General features: G+C 44.7%; 1 protein-coding gene across 1 annotated transcript; it reads left to right on the top strand.

The window, feature by feature from the left end:
• Window positions 1-1,664: 1,664 nt before the first annotated feature.
• On the top strand, window positions 1,665-20,908 carry TNNT3 (troponin T3, fast skeletal type; the record flags this gene model as incomplete). Its single annotated transcript, XM_084287933.1, has 12 exons — window positions 1,665-1,695; window positions 2,839-2,853; window positions 6,549-6,566; window positions 11,601-11,619; window positions 12,383-12,428; window positions 13,260-13,376; window positions 13,709-13,786; window positions 14,018-14,131; window positions 14,336-14,445; window positions 15,305-15,395; window positions 16,086-16,126; window positions 20,509-20,908. Coding segments are annotated over 12 exons (729 nt in total), but the record flags the coding sequence as incomplete, so codon positions are not given.
• Window positions 20,909-21,706: the final 798 nt, after the last annotated feature.

Here is a 21,706-nt window from a genome sequence, read left to right on the forward strand (position 1 = left end):
TTGCTCTTGCTCCCTGCCGCATCCCAGCTGCCGAAGTTCACGAAGAAGGTATGTGCTGTGACCTTCCCGATTCCTCCCTGTCCTCCCCTTAGCACTGGGAGGAATTCGAGGGTGGTGCGAGAGGAGCAAGACGTGGTTACGTGGCGTTGTCTTTGCTTTCCATATTTCCTCCATAACCTCCTCCTTTGTAGGCTATCCCACTCCTGCCTGACCAAACCTAACTGCCTGAATGCCCACTTTAAGTGGCAAATCTGCTCTGGTCCATGTCTCTGGAAGCCAGGTGCTGGACCTTCAGTTTTTCCCCCATCTGTGCATAGGAGGAGCTGCCTGCTGCCATAGAAAGCTCCCTTTCCAACCAGAGCAGGCAAAGTTCCAGGCACAAGGTCCTGGGCATTGGCATATGGGTGCTGCACTGCTGGCACCCCAGGCTCTGCCCTCCCGCCCAATGCACAGCCTGCCATAAAGCCAATCTGCATGATGGCAGAAGGCTTTTCCTAAGAACCTGGACTCAGAGGAAAAGTCCAGCCTGTACCTGAGCACCCAAGCAATATGTTTTTGTCCATTCCTTTCACATGGTGCAGTTATTTTCTGCTCACCTACATCTCAAATTCCTGCTCCTCCTGGCCTTAAGTGCATCCCTTACTGGGATTAAACTTTTCTCTCCAGCCTGATAGAGTTTTCAGCCTGTGTAATATCAGCCTACGTATTAATGTGTCTCTCCTAATGTTCCTTTCCATCCTGTCCTGTGGCACCTCCCACCTAACGAAGCTCATGAGGAAGGTATGTGAGATGACTCCTGAATCCCCGTTGTTCAGAGTAAGCTCTGCTGTGGCCAGGAGGTCATAAGGTGGTAAAAAGTAGCAGGAGTTGAAGCCAGGCACCTCGGTGTGGAATTGCACGTGCCACTGTGTTGGTTTTTGTACTCGTCCTTCATGTTCTGTCCTGACGTTTGGTGTCCTGGTGATGCTACATGGCAATTGTTGCACGAAAAATTAAAAAGAAACTTCTGTAAAGTAGTTTACAGAAGGGAAATGTAAACCTCTTGCAAGGATTGAAAAGCCTCTGTGCTTTGAGATGGGTTGGGTCTGGCTGGGAGGCTTGTTCTGGTCCTCTATTTGGGGAGGGTTGGGCCTTTGGGCAACCCGCAGGTGTGCCCCACTGGGTGTCCTGCTCCTACAGCAGCCTCCCCACGTGCCTACGGCTAAGGTTAAAGCCTGCTGTGTAAAGCAACAGGCAACTATTCTGTGGTTTAGCTTTGCAAATGGTTAAAGACAGCTTTCTTCATGTTCGTGCAATGGCGTTTCTAGGCCGCTGTGTTGTGGTGGCAAGCACAGCCCTGTGCCACCAGGAGGGTGCTGGCCTCAGGCTGTAAATCTGCTCTGAGCCTGGGCCGGCAGCAGCCCTGTGAGGGTGCATGCTTCATCCAGAACGGCAGCAGTCTGAGTTTAAGACAAATGCCACTGATATGGCCGTGTAAATCAGTTTTATGTTCTTAATACCTCAGACTATCTGCATCTTCCCTCCCAGTAGTGCTTTCTGTATCTGTGTTCATTTTATTTCCCTGCAATATATCCTCAGACTCTCCCTCCCCTCTACTTGGTATGAGTGCAAGGTTGTTCTGATGTCTCTAACACTCTTGTCTTCCTTTGCATTTTGCTCTGTGACTCTTCCCACCTGCCAAAGCTCATGAGGAAGGTATGTGCCATCATTTGCAAATCCCTCTAGCTCTGTCTGGAGTGGTAACATGTGCAGGAGTCGTGGCGGTGGCCGAAGAGGAGAGGATGTGAAAGCATCCTCTGGGCGCTTGCTGAGAGATGCTTCGCTTGGTGATGGGCTGCAACAGTTCTCACTGCTGCCCTTGATGCGGCACCAGTTGGCCTTCCCTGCTGCATGCAGAGCTTTGATTTCCCCCATGCTCTGATTTCCCTGGCCAGGCTGTCCATAGGGGTACCAGTTGGTATGGGGATAGTGCTCCCCAAAGCATCTCCTCCCAGCTGGCCCTAGTGCCACGTCCCTCGGCCTCCCACCCCATCACTGCATGGAGACAACACCCAGTTTTGCAGAAGCGTGTGCTGACCTGGAGGTTTTATTTATTTATTTTCTCCTAGGTTAATGTGCATTATGCAAACATAGGGATAGCAGGGTTGCAGTTCTGCTTGATTTTTACAATGCGCATTAAATCCCAGATCTGGCAAGGTGGTCTGTGCAATTAGCAAAACAGTACAACGTGTTTACCTGAGCATCCTCCCATCACCCAAAACCCCTTTACCTTTAAACTGCCCTCCCAGCCCTTCCTTGCATGCCCAGCTAGCTGTGACCCCATGCTCAGTCCCACGGATTGGGGAGCAGAAAGGTGCTCGTGCTCTCCTTCCCATCCCTGTGCCTGCTCCACGCACCAGGGGGGAAATCCTGGCTGCTGGGGAAATCAACACCTGCTCCCCCGAGCCTGCTGGTTTCTGCAGCGGCTGGGATTTCTATGCACATGAATAAGGACGGGTTGTCTAGGCCCTTTTTACACATTCAAACCTGTGGACCTGATTTAATCACAAGTTATTCTTTATGTCTGCTGATGGTAGTGGTTTATAACATGAGTATACGTCATTCTCCTGCATTTCTCATCTCCCAGTACCCTCTCTCCTTCCTCTCCACGATTTTGATTGACATCCATTTTCCCCTCAACTTCTCTTTTAATCTTATTAATGTTTTTTACCCCTTTAACCCCTCCACCCTATCTAAAAAAAGTACATTTTTTTGTTTGTTTTTTAATGATCCTCTCTTTCTTGCTCTAATTCTCTTATCTTTCTTTGCATCTCCTTCCCTGCTACTTCCCTCTTAAAGAAGTCCATGAACCAGGTATGTGACTTCTGAATTCCTCTGCGTCAATCTGAAGGGTTATTGTGTGCTGGAAATTCAGCTGTTTTGCAGTTTCACAATTGGGTTGTATTCTCAATTGGGACTAAGTGGAAAATTTGCAAACAAAAACCAAAACATTAAAAAATAAAAAGAAGAATGAAAGCTTTTTTTGGCAGATATTGAAATTTATTTTTATTTGGGTGAAACCAAACATTTTGATCCAACATTTTAGATTTTTTTTTTCTTTCCTCTTGGGAAGAGGTCCAACTTTTGAAATGAAAATTCATTTGGAAATAGTTCTGAAGCATTGGCTTTATGGATAACATGGAGTATATATAGTGCAATGCAAGAACATGAATTTGGAATGAGATAATGTCACAAGGCAAAAAAAAAAAAAAAAAAAAGGATGGTTTTGCTTCAGAATGTTAATATCCATGCAAGCTTTGTTTGTGAAACTGTTTCCTTCTTATTTTTATTTTTTTGACCAAAATCTTAGCTGAATTTACATGAGTTTTGAAATACTGAGATGTATTTGGAGCTGTAATTTCGGACACAAAACGATAGCAGTAACTCTAATATTATACTCAGGAATTCAAAGATGGTGGAAGGAACCCGATAAAAATACAAAACATTAACGATAAACTGTAACTTGCAGCTTCCTTACACCTTCCATCAATAATACTTTCCTCTTTTCCCTGTGGTGCATAATAATGAGGATGAGCTAACTGTTGCATGAAAGATGTAATAACGTTTTTGTGAACAAGTACTTCCGTGTGTGCACTCTAATGACAGCTGCTGAGTGGCCTCAGAGCTGTCCTCATGCTGAGAGTGGGAACGTTAGGATGTTTATTGTGTGGAAAAGCAGAAATCGAACTTGCAGCACCCTCTGAGCTGTGAAAATGGTTTTGTGCTGTTTTGGGTAGCTTTCTAAATCCAGCCATCTCTCAGAGCCGTCCACCCTGGCTGTTCCTCTCCGCAGTCCGCAGAGGGAGACCAGCCTCTTGGTTTTGAGCAGAGCAGCAGTGCTCCTGCGGCAGGCAGGGATTGATTTGGTGTGACTTAATGCTTCAACATCCCTCTGTGTGCTGCTTCTCACCTCCCTACTGCTCCCACAGCTTCTTGCTTCCCATCCTGCCCTTCCCACGTTAATGATATTAATTCCTTGTTACCTGTGGCTATGTCATTCACGAGCTGGAGCTCCTTGCTGCCATCCCAGCCACCCCATATGTCTCTGCCCCCTGCATGCCTTCCAAAGTCCTGGGTGTTGGTCTCAAGCTCAGGCACACGTATTGGCTTGAAATTTGTGCAAATTAATAACGAAATCCGATTAACAGTCAAGCCATACCTACAGCCTTCTGTGCTTTCTTTTCCCTGTAACCGTCTGTCTGTAACATGAGCAAACAGGAAGTTTTATAAAGATGTAAGCAGAATGAGAGCCTCTTGCAGCTCTTTGTGCTGCCTTGTTGTTATTTAGTGTCTGTGCTGTTAATGCTGTCTTTGTCTAATGCACCTCACGAGTCCCAGCCTGGTCCTGCACAGGGTCAGAGCTGTTGCTGTTGTGTTTCTTCTTCTAATTCCTTTACAGTTCTTTGCTGACACTTTCCACCTCTCTAAGTGCACGTGTGTGACATCTAAATTCCTATGTATTAATCTGAAGTGTTCCTGTGCATAGGAATTTGAAGATGCTGAAGAAAACCAGAGTCACAAAGAATCAATCCATTCTTACGATTCCCTAAAATGTATTCTCCCTGTAGGAAACACAGATTAACTATTTGTAACTGGGGTGGCACCTTGTAGGAAGCTTAGAAGAAATGTTTTAGTGCCTGTGCAAGCTTTTAGGGCTGTGACTACACAGCAGCTTGGGCAGAGAGTATTCAAATTCCTTTCATCTTCCTCTCTCTGGCATCCCTTCCCTGTTTACTTCACACCCCACTGTCACTGTTCCCCTCTCCCTCTCTTATTAACGTCCTCTCCCCATAATCTAGTATGCAAATGACACCCCCCTTCAGCCTGGTCTTACCAAAGTTTGAGGTGATCCCCTCCTGAATAACTTCTAATTCTTCTATCTTCCTTTTGGATGCTTTTTCCCTGACACTTCCTACTAAATGAAGCCCCCCCTCCAGGTATGTGATTTAACTTCTAAACTCCCCAGCGACTGTCTGCTGGGACAGCCTGCATGGAGCCAAATACATGCTGACAGGAGATCATGACCAAGCTGTTAATCAGAGCTTGTGCCTCGCATGCATTTGGGGTTGTGGATTTCTCTCCTTGTTCTGCATTGTTTCAGTTTCTTCTTTAAAAATGTTACTAAAAGCCATGGAACACGTATACTATTGTGAAAGAGCAGATCGGCAAAATGCATCCTTGTGGAATGGGTTAAATCCTGTGCCATAGTATGTGCAGCAGTATTTTGTCCTATAGCAAAAGCTTCATTTCAAATCTTGGGGCAGAATTTGTCCCATTGACTATACACGGTGAATATAAATACAGTGCAATTTTGCATTATTTTTATGCCTGCTTTGCAAAATATTCAGCAGCGTGTGTACGGCTGAAAAGCAAAATCTGTCCCTCAAATCTGCACTGCTAATCGATTCTTGCTTTGCCAAAACCAGAAGAATGAAATGCAGGCCTGCACAGACTTTTAATCAACATTTTCTTCCTCTGAAGTAATCCATTTGTAAATCTACATTGCAAATGGATGTGAAGACGAGTGATAGATTTATACAGACATCCAGATTGTCTTCAAGGAAGAAAATGGCACGAGCCAGAGATCCAGAAAAGAGAACTGAGCTTCTCTAGAAGTTAGCTGCTGCTGCTGCTGAGTTACAGCAGGTATTTCAGGAGGTTTCCAGACCACATCACATTTATCTCAAACGGCTGGAATGCTGCTGTAGAAAAGGATGGATCCAATGCTTTAAGAGTGCTGACAATGTTCATGTGCATATTTCAAATCGAGGTAGACTTTGGCACATTGTGTTGCCAGGTTATGCTTTATGCATATAATGCTCCTAAGCCGTTTTATGTATGTATTTATTTATTTTTTTGACCATCACACTATTATCATGAAGCTGCCTGTTTCACCTGACTGAATTCCTCTCCCACCCTGTGACTTCTGTCTATATGCTGTTTCAAATGTAATCGATTTATTTCATCTCAGGTTTACTTCTCAACCTCGTTCCCCTCTCCCCTTTTCCTCTCTACCTCTCCTCCCCTTTGGCTCGAAAGCTCTCTTGCTGTGTGAAATAACAGGTTTCTCGTTCTCATTCTCTTATTTTCCATCGCACCTTGTTCCATGACACTTCACACCTGAAGTTCATGAGCCAGGTATGTGACATGACTTCTGATTTACTGTGTGTAGTTGCAACATGAGTGTGCGTGTGTTGAACAGGAGTCCTGAGTTGGTAGAAGAGAACAAAGCAAGAGAAACAAATATTAACCACAATGATCACTTGCAGCCCTCTTCTCCTTTAATCTCAATGCTTACTACTACTTTAACCTTACAGCACCTTTAACTCCCAACAGCCTCTCCAGATACCTCTTCTCCTTGCCTTAATTCACTAATTCCTTTATTTTTCCCCCCCTTCATGCATTCCCTGGTCTCTTCCTCAGGCTTCCAAGAGCTTTAAATATCTGATCTTTTTTTCTTCTTCCTATCTCCTGTCTTTCCATCGCTGCTCACACCTTGACATCTGCAGAGGAAGCCCCTGAAGAAGGTACGTGATGCCTCTAAAGACCCTCACCCTTCTTCTCTTTCAGCGCTGGGGAAACTGTGTTAAAAACACCAACCTTTTTCAAGAGCACAGATAGCACAGGAGGGAAATGGCCTCTCTGGATGGCTTTGGGTGAACATGGAGAAAAGGGTTGTCTGCTAGCCAAACTGAACCTCCAAAAGGCACAGGAGCTTGATGAAACAGGCAGGGCACTGCAGATGCTGCAGGCCTTAGCCTCGCTGCAGTGACCTCAGGCTTTTTGTTGTTTGAAGCTTGTGGGTCAGCATGTCCCTTATGGTGGCCCTGACTAGATAACAGCCCACAGCGTGTGATTGAGAAGGGCTCAGATCTCCTTCTGTTGTGTGTTCTAGGCTGTTTTCAGAAAGGTCTGATGTGGTTTGTTGTTGTGGACAGACAGAAGTGAGCAACAAAGACAGAGAAGTGAAAGGAGGAGTCCCTAGCTGATGGCTTAGGGACCTGAATGCTTTGTTCCCACACATATGAAAGTTTTGCTCTTTGGATACACAAGTCCAGACAGTTTGGGGTTTGGTTATGAGGCTGAATCTGTGTCTATTGCTTTGTCCTTAGTTCCACATAACTAAAGCTGCAGCTTTCATAGCAGACATTCAGGAAAGTCTTTGGAAGGATGGTTAATTTTTATCAGGTTCTCGTAAAACCTGCTATTGAGCTCCTTACAGGATGACTTTAGTGATCAGAAGTGCAGAACTTCAGAATGAGCTAGAAAGTCAAAACTTCTGTCAGGTACAAAGCTGAGTTGGGCTTATAACTTGATATGCCCAAGTGTGCTGGGCAGTGTGGGATGGTGTACTTTATAGGACACACCTTTACCTGCTGCAAACTGGTAGACCTGCAATTCAGCACTGTACCTACCCAGATTTCCACCAGTTCATGATATGGCATTTTCATATCAGGATGTGACACTGTTTTAAGTCCACTTTTTTCCAAAACTTCACAGCTGGCAAAGGTACTGCCTCTTATCACTCCTTCATATTGTTGTGTTGCTGTTGTAAGGAGCTAGACACCCTCTTCTTTATGTTCCTCCCCATTATCCCATCTCCAGAGAGCCCCAGTTTCCCAGCGTAGTGGGGAGGGAGTGAGGATAGTTGCTCTCAGGACAACAGCACTGGTTGTGGATTGACTACTGTGCTTCTTTTCTTTTGCTTTCGTCCTTCAACCTACAGCTGATGAAGAAGGCGGATACTACGATGGTAGCTCGGTGTTGTCGTAAGACAACAGAGTCATCTTCCTAACATCTCGCTCTTTTTCTTTGTTTGTTTGTTTTTGCTCCTCACCTCATTTTAAACTCAGGAACTGGGCCAAAACATCTCTGCCGCAAAGAATCGCTCACTGTGTATATCCAGTCACTCCCAGGGGGATCCCTGTCGTGTTGAGAAGCCTGCACACCCCCACTGGGAGGGCAGGTGGTGAAACCCCAGCTCTAGAAGCTTGCTCTTCTTTTTTTGTAGCTAGATCCTGTTGTATCATACCTCTCAGTAGCGAAACGTCCCTATCCAAATCGCCAGGAAAGTCTCTCAAATCCCAGAGGCGTGATTAAAAAGAGAAGCTGGGCACTGTGTGGACATGCCTTTCCCACCCAGCCTGGAAAGTCATGCTCTCCAGGCTTGAATTTGCAGATATTTAAACTTCTGCTCCAGCCATGCACCTAAAATTGTGCTTAATATGGAGCATCTGAATAAATTTATTCAGACTGATGTGTCATAATTTTTAAATTTTGCTTAAAATAGTGTGCTCTTCAACGCTGGGTCAAATAGGCCCTGGAGCACATGGATGGGAACAAGACTTGTGGAAGGACCGAATCTAAATGTACATGGGGTCAGTTTTGCTCTGGTGTGTGGGCAGATAACTTACTGTCCCTGGGCCAAATCCAAAATCATTTTCAAGGTATAGAAAGCTCTCATTGACTTTGAAGGTTTTGAGGTAGCTCAGTTGTGTCCACATGACCCCAGCCTGGCCAGCTGTTTCCAAAGACGAAGCCCAACACCCCTTGAAACTACCTTTCTTTTTCTGTATTTTTAGGCTTTTCTTATTTCCTTTTTTTTTTTTTTTCTTCTTTGTCTTTTTTTTTTTTTTTTTTTTCCTTTTTTTTTCAGTTTTAGGGAAATCCTCTGAGGACCTTTCAGAGACCCTGATGCCAATTTTCACTTCAGAATGGGATCTTTCCCTCTCTTTCTTTCTCTCGTTTTTCTCTTTCTTTCCTTTTATTTTTTTCAATAGCATATTGATTTTCAAGGACAGACTGTGAGTTAGAGAAGCTGCTTCTCAGAAGTGGGATGGAGGAGGAGGGCATTTAGGGATTTCTGAATGAAGCAAAGGCAGGTCAGATGGATTCACAGAAAGGGGAGCATTTGTGGGAATGTCTTGCTGACTGGGCAGGAGAACTGGGTGTATTTTTGGTGGTGTGTGTTCTCCAGGGGCCCACCCTTTCGGAAACCAGAAACTAAGAGACTCTCTCTAATTGCCATGTCAGTGAACTTGGATTTCCAGTGGTTCTTGCCTTCTTTTGGCAGGGTTGTATGTGGGGATTTTGTCACAGCCCTATGCTTCATGGGCAGAATGAGCAGAATATCAGTCAAAATCCACCAACAGGAGCAGGAATTTGCTACGACAATTCCTGTGTGTCAATAAACTTTGGCCCAGTTCCTTAACTCAGTGTCTTGAAAGATGGGGCATCTCAAAATCACTTCCCTGGGCTCCTTTTGGTGCATACAGTATGGACCATGCTGGATCATGCACTGCAAAGGATGGTTTTTTTACTCTTCCTTTTAAATGCTCCTGTTTCTTTGTTATCCCCTTTTCTGGTTTTCTGGAGGTACCTTTAAATATCCTAACTACAATTTCTTTTTCTCAAGAAAGCTAACCAACCTTAATTTTATTTTGGCAATTGTTTGTTGGTGTAATTATGTGTAAAATGCTGATTTGCTAACGGCTGAAGCCAAATTCACCCAGTCATTGACAGACAGGTGTCAATCCTGGCAGCCAAGGTCAACAAACAAAATCCGTCATTTCCTCTGTTCTTTTTCTCTCTGTGAAGTGTTACTAATTGACAGCTTTAAGTTAAACAGGAGTGTTTCTGAAAATTATCTGGGTATGGCGTGAGGGAAAGGAATCCTGTGTGAATAACATCCCTAGCAGACTGGTTAATCGTGACTACTTTTTCTCTTTCCAGATCTAAAACAAAACAATTCAACTTATATTTTAAGAAGCTCACTGGTTATTTGAAAAGCAAAACAATTAAAAAAAAATAACCAGAGAAATATAGAAGTGCATTTTTGCCTAATAGTATTTTTCTTCAGGAGCGATTTGTGGTTTCCTTTATATGAGTGCTCTAAAACACTTTTCTAATTACTTGCTGTTTATTTTATTAGCATTGCTTTGGCATTTAGAGGCCTCAGCTGAGATATGTTTTGGTAGGCAGTGTTCTTGCAGTAAATGAGGAAAGTGTCTACTTCCAAAATTTCATTACTGAAATTGATATGGGAAAGTGTGAGAGAAAGGAAAGCTTGGTTTCTGATCTCTTTTATTCATCTCTCACATCTTTTCTCTTAATTATTCCAGTTACCTATTTCCAGTAATCTCCAGTTTTGATTATCCAACATCCTTGCAAGCATCTCCGCTAAATATTTTTCAGTTCCAGTTTTTCTATTTATTCCCTTAAAATGTTTGATTTTATTTTATTCTACTCTGTTCCACTTGCTCTCCCCAATTTCCTCCATCAGTCCCAAAATAGATGGATGCAAATAAGCACTTGAAAAAATATAGTATAATAGCTTTCTGTATCACGATACGGATAACCAGGCTCACGCAGCTGCTCCTGAGGGAGGCTAGTTTTAATTTTCCTTTACTAAGCTGCCTGTTTTTACCAGATTCAATAGGCTGTGAGCTTTTTATTTCAGTTCCTCCCACTGAACCAACACAGAGAGAGTCTTGTACAGCAAAATCCAGCATCTCTGAAAGTTCAAACGTAGTGTGTGGTTATGAAAGTCAACCTGGGTCCCTGTGAGACAGGGCCAGAATAAACACGTAGGTTTAATTCACTCCTATTTGTGAGACCGACAGTGCTGAACTGAGCGGCGTTACACTGGGGCTAACAGCTGAAGTTCAAAAAGCAGAGCAGGGACAGGGACTGATCGCAAGCACAAATGTTAAGCAAGTAGCTCCTAGGGCAGCACGTTTCTGAGAGCCAGGGAAAGGTCACCTGTGGCAGGGGGACACCTCTGACTGCCACCGGGCCCAGAGCTGGCAGTCTGTAATGGTTTAGCCTTCCCACCAGGCTGTTATACCTTTCCTGGGGATGCGGAGTCATCATAATTAACATTTACGTGAATTTGGCATGTACCTCAGCAGGAGAGGATGCTCACTAAGAGAGGATGGTCTTGGCAGGCTGGGTTTGAGGGCCACCACTCTGTACAAAAGAAACATCCTCCCCATGGCACCAAGACATCTCAGGGATACATGCCCTAAGCTATCTTAAGAGCCAGTGGGCAGAGAGAAAATGCATGGCATCAGGCTTTTTCCCGCCTGGCCCCCAAGTGAGGCATTTAAGCCAAACCTATTTATCGTTGTTGCCACTCAGAATTCAGGTTAACTTCAGTGAGGGAAGTGTTGATTGAAAGAGGCAATGTTTTCTTCCACCCTCCAGCCCAGCTGTCCTCCTCGGAGCTTTGGTCAGAATGGTTTGAGAAAAATAATTTAGCATTTACATGAAACCATTGCCTTCCAGATGCTACATTTGGGATTTTCATACAATCTCTTGATTCTTTTCTGCCAAATTCTGTTTTAAGGGTAAAAAACACATTCTCTCCTAGCAGAAAGGGGTGTGTGAGTGTGTGTGTTTCTTTTGGAAGTATGTGCGATTTAACCAGTTTCTTTGGGATGTTTCCCCTAAGATTGAATTTCCCTTCCCTCCTTTTACTTTAGCAGCTGGCATGATCTCTGTTGTTCTAACTGTTCTCCCTCTTTTTCCCTTCCTGTTTTGCTCCATGCTTCCAAATACAGAGGAGAAGCCCAGAATAAAGTAAGTATGAAGGGCAGGGGGTTTCAAAACCCTGGGATCATTTTTTTCTGATCTAGCAGAAGCCCGTACAGTGTCTGTTGGGCAAATGGCCATTAACCTTTGTGCAACCCTCCCTCGTGCAACATCCAGCCATTCCTGTGTGCCTTTCCAGGCTGCCTGCTCCTGCCAGAGGACGCCTTAGCAGTAGTTACTGGCCAGGGTCTTAAGACCAATTCCTGATGGAGTTGGTGAAATTGTCCAAGTCTCACAGCTTTCCATGGAAAGGAGGTGGCTCTGCAGTAAATTCTTTGTGAGAGCCCATGGCTGGGAAGCTGCCCATCCATCCAGGGCTGCGGACAACAGGAAGGATGGCAAATGTTGGGCAGGGCTGGCTAGAGCTTAATGGAGGTTTCTTAAGGATCTTCCTTTCCCACTGCACTGAATGCCCAGAACTAAGCGTGCAGCACTGCACCGACAGCTTTGGAAGCCACCATGTTCCCATGTGGTAGGGAATGACCACAGATTTTGGGAATAGAAAGAGTTTTTAGGGGCATGTCCCTGTCCTGCACAACCTTCCATGAAGTTCACAGGTCCCTAATGCTTTCTGGAGTAGTTTTCAATTGACTTGCTGTTTCACACCTCTGCATCTCCATTAACATTTCTCCTTGTCAGCATCATTCCCAAGAGCAGATCAGTTCAGAACCTGCTCTTTAAAAAGCTGACTATTTTTTAACAAGAAAATTCTCTCTCTTTTTTTTTTTTTTTTTTCCTTGTCTCTCTGCAGACTAACTGCTCCTAAAATACCCGAGGGTGAGAAAGTAGATTTTGATGTAAGTACTCCTGAGGCTGTGTGTATTTGTCCGCTCGTACCTGTCACACACATGTGGAAACCGACATAACTCCTCCTGTATTGGATATAGCTGAGGATAAAGCCAAGGACAGAAAGATGGATGCTTTGCTGCCTGTTTTCAGTGAAACACTATCTTCTGCTTCCTGAAACCCTTTGGATATATTTGTTATTAGGACCAACCTAAAATATTTATTTATTTATTTATTTATTTTTCCTTCCTCAAATCTTTGAAGCTAATACATGAAAAACAGAGAAAGAGTTTTAGGAGCTCTCATGTCCCCTGTCCCACTGCTGTAAATGGTTTCAGACTTACAGGGCAGATTGAAATAAAGCAGGTCTATGCTTAGCTGTTGCTGAGAAACTCTACCTGAAATAATAACAAAAGTTAACAATACAGATCCAAATGGCTTTATAAAAATCGGATAGAAAAATGAAGAACCTCTGATGTCAAAAATCTCTGCAGACATGTCTGTTGTACCCAAAATGCAGGGATGTTTTCTAGGTAAGACTCATATCCCGACCCTCAAGCTGAGCTCTGTACCTGCAAAGAGGAGGCAGCTAAGCAAAGCCAAGGATAAAATTCAGTGTAGGGAAATAGAAGATGGGAGTCCTGCTCCCTGCTGGTCTCCTGACTGTCACTTGGATGAGTCTCTGTCTCTGACCTGCACCAAGAGCCACTTAAGCTAATCTATGGATAACCACAGACACTTTCTGCCTTTGTTTCTGTGCATGAAGGTGGGGTGCTGGGAGTCTCCAGGGCACAATCCTGGAGCAATATGGGCTTGCCTAAAGCCTTCTTCTGCTCTTCTAGGACATCCAAAAGAAAAGGCAGAACAAAGACCTGATTGAACTGCAGGCCTTGATCGACAGCCACTTTGAAGCCAGGAGAAAGGAAGAGGAAGAGCTTGTTGCCCTCAAGGAGAGAATTGTGAGTCCTTGTACTGCTTGTTCACTGTGCTAGACTGAGAGATCTGGATGAGAAGTTGAACCCATTAATCCAGACACTTCGGTAGAAAACTGCGTTGTCATGCATAGAAATGATAGTTCACACCATCCCTAAATGGTTTACTCCCACCTCTGCCTCCTCCCTCTGCCCAGTTTTACCACTGGGAATTGCAGGTTAGCCCCATCCTGCACGTCCTGGCAGGGGAGCAAGTGGCTCACTCCCTGCACACCAAAACTCTTGGTGCTGGTGGGGTAATATGGGAGGTGGATGAAGCCACAGTGATGGCTCCATGCCTCTGTCACCGCTTCTTGCAGGAGAAGCGCAGAGCTGAAAGAGCAGAGCAACAGAGAATCCGGGCTGAGAAGGAGAAGGAGCGTCAGGCAAGGCTTGCGGTAAGTGTCTTTGTGTCTGTCTCTGTCTCAGCATCACACTGGAAGAGATTTGATGCCGAGATCTGCATCACAGAGAAGAAATGACCACCCTATTAAATCAAGGGTGGGACATGGGAGTTGCCAGTTCCCCTCAACACCTTATCTGATCACGTTCCCTGCAGTGACTCTGGTTGCTGGAGGAGCTGTGGGTCTCCCCTCGAGTAATGTGCTTCTGTGTGCTGCACTCCACAGGAGGAAAAGGCACGCAGAGAGGAGGAAGATGCCAAGAGAAAGGCTGAGGATGATCTCAAGAAGAAGAAGGCTCTGTCCTCCATGGGTGCCACATACAGCAGCTATCTGGCAAAGGTAAAAAGCATGGAGCAGTGGAAAAAATATGGAAGTGTTAAGCCACTGGGTTGACAGGGAACAGTCTTTATTACAAGTCAAGAAAAAAAGCTTGACTTTCCTTCTTCTGGATCTCTAGTGGTTTGTCTTACATTCTCCATCATTGAGCTAATTTCATTCAGCCTGAATGTCTGCAGTCTGACATTAATTATGTTCTGAAAACAGGCTGACCAGAAGAGAGGGAAGAAGCAAACAGCTAGAGAGACGAAGAAGAAGGTCCTGGCCGAGAGGCGCAAGCCCTTGAACATCGACCACCTGAATGAAGACAAGCTGAGGTAACATGCCTACACTCACTCACTGTAATATAATCCACTGAAATTTGGTCTCACTGTCCTGGGGTCTTCTCTAGTGAAAGAATGAGGGAGAGGAGGGGGCCTTCCTTGAAATTCATCAAGGGACAATGTTAAGTTCTGCCTTTCCTTGATCTGGAGAACAGAGGGAAATGGGATGGGGTATTATTGAAATGGCTTGGTAGCCATCTAGCCATGCTGTTGGTATAGCTTCAGTTGCCTCTCCTGTTAATTAAGATAAGCCATCTACTGGCCTAGGTACAAACTCTAAACCCAGCTCTGAGATAGCTGAACAAACCCTCAGACTGGGATCTGTGTTACAACAGCATTCCCAGGGTGAGTTAGAGCTGCTATAAGGTATGGGTACGGATATCCACTGAGGCTGAAGGCTTGGGGGCCAAGTGCTCTGGTGCAGAGAAGTCTTCAGATGGCGGCCTGGACTCCACACACTGGAGTTTACATGTGACTGAAGGACCAGGCTGGCTCACCTCATCCCTGGAATGGATGAGATTGCACAGTGGCAGCTGCTCTGCTCATCCCTGGGGCATTCAGCCTTCATTCCTTCTCATCTAATCCCCCTGGACTCTTTCTCTCATTAAGAATTAGGGGGAAAATTAAATCTGTCAGAAAGACATTAGTGCATGGTACATGAAAGAGCACAAGGCTAAAAGGTTCTCAGGTGAGAAGGTGAGAAACGTGTGCCCTTGACCAGCTTTCAGAGGTCAGTAGTTTTCAGAGGATAATGTGTGAACTGCACTGAATAAAATGTGAAAAGTGAAATGAAAACTAGAAAATACAGGATGTGATGTGTTTCTCCTATTGCCTTCTCCCCACAAACACACAGGGACAAGGCTAAGGAACTGTGGGACTGGTTATACCAGCTGGAGACTGAAAAGTATGACTTTACAGAGCAGATCAAGAGGAAAAAATATGAGGTGAGTTAAAAAGCCATTTTTCTAGTGGCGCTAGATCCAAAATATAAAAATCTTTGACATTGTTCTGGCAAAAGCCATGCAGTGGCAATACGATTTGGTTCTCCAGTGCCCTTTTGGAATATTTAAGCAGAAGGCACCTGGAACTACAGTTCCCCTAATGTACTTGGTCTGGATTTCACATTTTAGGCTGAAATTGTATAGACCACTCTCAAGGCTTTCAGTCCTTCATGGAAAGCCAATCCTGATGGAAAATAGACCCACTCAAACACTTCTTGCTCATTCTTGTTTATCTATAGGTAGCTGTGTTACCAAAAAAAAAAAAAAAAAAATCAATCACACTCTCAATTTGCTCATCTCCATTTCAAAGTAATATTTTTAAACCCATCTTTGGCTTCACACTTGAACATTTTAAGTTTTATTCCCATCCCAGACAGATTCCCTGTGGACTGAGCTCTCTGGAGTTACTGAAACCTGTCTCCAGACAGGAGCACCTGACTGCAGTGCCATAGGGTAACACAAAGCCGATGGCTTTCCTTCACAATCACAGTCTGCAATCCCCTACACCAGGTTCCAGTGGCTGAGAAATCCTACTGGATCTCTCTCCGTCTTACTCTCCTTTCAATTCCCAGTCCCACAGACACACTGACAGGGAATGAGCAACACCAACGTAACTATCTCAATCTCTCTTAGATTTTAACAATGCGTTGCAGGCTGCAGGAGCTTTCCAAGTTGTAAGTACAATGAATTTGCCTGTGTAACAGCAGCAGCAAAGGCTACCAAATGCATGAGCCTGCCGCATGGTCGGAGGCCAGGTGCCAGACAGAAACTGGCGCTTGGCTCCAAGTGCAGAGGGAAAAGAGAAAATGAATCTTGTATGTCTCCCTTCACTTCCTTTTTCTCTCCCTTTCTGTTCTTTGAAAAGAGATGAAGTGATTTAGGAGAAGAGTCAGGGTCCAACAGGGATGCAGGTAAAGAAATGCAACCCACGCAGGCCACCACTGAAAATAATTCTCTATCCAAATGTCCAGTTGTATTTGCATAGGAGAGCCACCCCGATGCACCTGAGGTACGTGCAGAAGCTTAGGGATGCACAAGTAGCATCTTGGGCTCCACAGAAAAGAATAGTATGGGGTGTGGAAGATTCTCCACTTTGTGGCCACATGCTAGCTCCAACTGGAAAGGGCAAGTTAAGGATAACATGAGGCACAACAGGAATTAAGGCAGTGGCAGGGGAGAAATGTGCTGTGGCATGAGGCCTCTATACAGATAAAGAGATGGGTGGCTGATGAGAAGAATCAAGGACACAAAGTGCAAAGAATTGCAGAGTAGAAGGATGCACAGCTGAGATGTGAGAAGAAAAATTGGAGAACAAAGGGAAGGTGACAGCAGGAAAGGAAAGTGAGGGGAAAGGTAAGTGCAAGCAGCAAAGGGAATGAAGGAGACAAGCAAGGACACAAGGGAGAGACAAAGGAAGGAACTGGGACACGCAGGAATGGAGCTGTTCTTCAGCTCTAGTGTCTGCTGCTCTTTGGTGCTTCCTTGGAGAGTGTGCTATGGTCACTATGGCAAGGTTGTCCGTGAAGGTAAGTCTTAAGTCTCTGGGTCAAGCTGAAGACACAGCTGGTTCTCCTCCACACCTGGGAAAAATACTGAGTTGCAATAAACAATTTAAAACTGCTGCAGCAGATAAAACTTCCACGAGTAAGTACAAAAGCAACTGATCTGCTGATCTTTCCTTCCTTGTGTTGTCTTGTTCCTGCTAATGTTTCAGTCTCTCGTTTCTGTTTGCCATGGAAAGACATGAGATAGGAAACACCGGTTGTTGGGCCAGCCTGGGTGTATGACTTTTTTTTTTTTTTTCTCATTTCGCGTGTGGGGAATGTCAAGTGCCACTTAAAATATTGAAATATTGGGTCATCAGTTCTTGGACATGCAGAGGCAGTGGAGAATTTTGAATTACACCAAAAGCAGAAGCAAAGCATATGTTTTGGAAAGTGCATTTTCTCACCCAAGGAAAACCAGGTAGAACCTAGGTAGATCCTTCACTTGGTTACAATCAAGAAGGTGAAGGGGAAAAAGAACGTGAGTTCTTTAGGGCTTGTCTGCTATCTGCACTGAAGTCCTGGGATTTCAGGAGGGAGTCCAGGGCTATGGGCCAGGATTGAGATGCTGAGTCAGGCCACAATATGCAGTGAAAGGTAGGTGTTTGCTTTGCAATGCTTCAGGTTGGAAGCTACAGTTTACCCGTTGCAAAACACATCTTTACTCCATCTTGTCAGGAGCATAGTGGCTGGAAGTAACCAGCAGAACTTGAGAAGATGTTCAGAGTCCCCACTCCAACCTTTTCCTCTGTGGTTGCTGAAGCTCTCCTTGAATAGTGCCATCTTCAGCACTTCAAAAGTCTTCCTCTCATATTAGATGAGTGGCTAGGAAGATGGTGACTGCTGCAAGCTCCTCACCTCCTCCTCTGACAGCCAACAAAGGCACTCTGGCAGAATGTGTGACCTGCATTATTGAGGTCCCCATACAAGGTCCACCGAAGCTCTTTGAGCTTACACTTTTCCTAATGTGTAGTAGGGGAAAAGTAAGATGTGGTCAACGCATATGGGGAGATGAGGCCATCCAACAGCTTTCCAGCTGGCCAAGGTGAGAGTCATTTGAGTTCACTTGTCTGCAGTTTGACATGTGAGTTCACAGTAAATTAATTCATATAGATTGGGATTCAGCTAATAAGGACTATAAAATTCTAGCTCATCTTTCCCTTGAAATGTGAAATTAGTTTGAAGATTTATAGCCAAGGAACAACATTTTTCTCCTTCAAGCAAGGGTGAGCTTTTATTTTAAAGGAAGTATTGATTCCTATCACAGGCACCTGTTTCCAGCTCTTCAGCAGGTAAAACTCTTCTCTCCATGAGGGAACAAGGTTTCTTTATCTCTAAAACCCCTGGTCATGTATGTTGTTTTCAGATTGTCACCCTCAGGAACCGGATTGATCAGGCTCAGAAACAGTAAGTACCCGTATCCCCTCCTAGCTCCTGGCTGGGGATATCTTCTCAGTGTTCAAAGTATTCACTTCAGCCTCAACACCAACATTTTCTTGCTGCAATGAAATGAGGCGAAAGGTAGAAGGGTAACTCCCATCCTGCCTCATGTTGAGAAAATGAAGGGGAAAATGAAGTGAACATAACAGCTAGTAAAGAAAAATTGTGTTTCTTCACACCATGTCTGCAAAATCTCCATCTGCTAATTGCTGGGGTTTTCAAACACCTGACTGAGGTGCTTTGAAAACACAAGGGGAGACAACCCTTGCTTATGAAGGGTAAACAGGTGGTTGCTGCGAATGGTGTGTAACAAGACTAACATGTTGTGAGTTCTTTTCACTCATCTCTCTTCTCTCACTTTCCCTCTCCATATGACTTCTGTTTAATTAGATTTTTTCTGAGTCTTATATCTTTAACTATTCTACATCTTTGCAGTGAACTTGGGTGGTGTCATGGTTTGTATGGGTGTTGCTGCTCTTTTGAGGGGCACTGCCACACCACCCACAAGCTGTACCATTAATGCGTATTTGTTCCCTCAAAAGACACAGCACAGTCTTAGTGCAATAGGAGAACATTTGAAAAGGTTGCACTGGAAAGCCCGCAGCTCATGAGATTTCTGCATATTTGCATTTCTATCCAAAACAGACTGTAGCATTCCAAAGCAACGTCTGCTGACGTGTTATACAAGGATCAAGTGATCCTTTTGCTTCACACTGTTATTAAGTCTCCTTAAGCACATTCTAAAGGTTAGGCATAACATCAAACATCAGAGGCGTTTGTGGAGATAAAAGGACTCTGCCTTCGTTTGAGGAGCTATACAGTTCCTCTACTGGATTTTGAACCTGTGGGAAGTCTGCCAAAAAGGGACACTGAGAGGAATTTTAAATAAGCAGAAAACATCTCTAATGCAAAGGGTCAGTTTTTCAAATAGATCAAGTCTAACTTGGTCAAAAGGTAAAGTATCCACTCTGTGTACGTCTGTGTCACTGTGTTATATCCTCACATAAACATGGCTAATGCTCTTGAACAAATGGGGCAGTACTACAAAAACCTCCCCAGATGTGTCTTCCTCATCTTTCTCTGCTCTCTGGAGGAATCAGTGGTTCCAAAGCAGGCCTCCTTGTTGATGGCGAGGCCCCAACATGTCGTGCCTGTCCCCGCAATCCCATGCTCTTCTGTGTCAAAGATGTGCCCGCAGTTTGCATGTGCTTTTGTTCAAGAAGCAGCCTCTTCATCCTACGTGTGAGATGCAAGGGTTTGGTGGTGTGTTGTGCCAAGGTTTTACCTATGGGAGCCAGTTCAGAATCTAACCTGACTAACTTCACGCCTGGCCCCTCTCTGGCTCCAGGCGTGCCATTTTCTCAGACAGAAGGTAAGTGGCTTGCATGCAGGATTGCCCTTCTGTGTGCAAGAAGATACTGTTTGGAGAGAGTTTGCTTTGTGTGGGGGCTGTAGCTGGACTGCTCCCACACTCGCTATAAGCAAGATGGGAATATTGATGTGAGGGGTGACCTAAAGTCCGCATAGTTTTGGAGATTCTTGCTCTCATGACACAAGGAAGTAGTCACTCTGGCTGTGCTAGAGCAAAGCAGTTCTTAGTTGTGTATAAATTACTGTTCAGTGTTTTGTCTCCACTTCCACTTTTTTTTTAACTAGGGTATCTGGGGGATTTGACTAAAGCTCTCTGATGAGGAGGAAGTTTTCTCCAGAAACAGAACTAAATCATAAAATCCAGATGAGAGCAAATTTGAATTCAGGAAACATCAAATCTGTGCTTGGATAGGCTTGTCACTTAGTTTTGAAATCACACGAACTTGTGTCCTGTTAATGCAGGAATCTGGAAGGGTCTACCTTTCAGAAATGCACATCCTAGTCTTTCGCTGAGAGCCTGAGGTGGAACCTCTTTCCACAACATATGCAATGTTTTTCTCAGGATGTGCTCTATAATGGATATGCCCAACATGTGAAAGAAGGAAGAAGCTTGATGCTAAGATGAGAGTCAGAAATGAGTAGTGGTCACCATGGACCAATTCTTTCACACTGACCTGTTTTTCTTTCATTTTGTATTGTAGCAGCAAGAAGGCAGGAGCCAAGGGGAAGGTCGGTGGGCGCTGGAAGTAAAGAACCAGGCAGGATGGCCCTTAGTGACATGCCGAAACGCTGCTGGTCTCCTCTTTCTTCCTTCACAAACCACTTGTGTTCCCATGCCTCAGCGATAACAAAAATTGCAACATCAGCCTGGGTTGGCTATTGCTGCTGCTTTTCTTCCTTTTCTTCCTGGAGGGGTCTGGTGGCTTCCTCAGCCAAAAGGAAGCAGGTTCCCTGCGGAACTGAGGTGACTCCTTGCTGGCATCTTCAATTCCTGCTGAGCATGTCCTTTACCCTCCTGATACCAGCCCTATGCTGTCCTGTAGATTGCTGTGTACAAATCTCTGGATTTTGTAAATAAAGCGCAACCAGTACCTACTTCAATGACAGCTTTCTGGAATGGTGTTTTTATTTTTTTTTTTTTTTTGAATGGCATTTGGGAGTTGGACCTTAGTTATCCTTATTTAATATTTAATCCAGCCCTACAAGTGGAAATGGGGTTTGGCATCATTAACAAAAAACAGGACTGGAGGCCAGTTTTACAGGTCCCATACAGGCAAATAAGGAAAGCCAACTCTGTTCTGGGGGAGCTCGTATCTGTGGGACAGTCTGGATGCCAAAAGTGCTTGAAACAACCTTAAAAGTCTGAGTGCTGAAGGGAATCAAAGAACTGGGTGTAAAGGAATGAATCCACAGGTGCCATAGTTTTCAGTATGCAACATTTCTTAAAAGCACAACACAGATCACCGTTAATTCAAATATTACACTAAAATGTTTATTGAAACATTTAACCTACATATAGTATTAAAATCCAATAGTGAAGCCTGAATTACTTGGTTATTTTGATGTAGATGTCAAATGGGGCCATGGACAAGAAATGGCTGCCGCCAAACTCAGGCCATGGGCTCTTGGTTGCGTGGGGCCTGCTGTTCACTTTGCTGACCTTAGAAGCTCCTGGTTGGAAAAAAGACTACTGCAGGCTTCTCACCAGGCTTCCTACCAAACTTCTGGCCTTTCCTGGTGCCAGTTTACACATTCTGGTTCACCAGTCAGTGAGGAAAAGAGAATCATGGTGGCGTCCCACCCCACAGCGTGAAGTCAAGGTGGCAGGACAGCAGTCAGGCGCTCAGAGGTGGCTTCCACAGCTCTTGCAGAGCTGCCACCCTGTGCCCCCGACACGTC

Source organism: Netta rufina (assembly GCF_964035555.1).
Source record: "Netta rufina genome assembly, chromosome: 5".
Classification (NCBI taxonomy): Eukaryota; Metazoa; Chordata; class Aves; order Anseriformes; family Anatidae; genus Netta; species Netta rufina.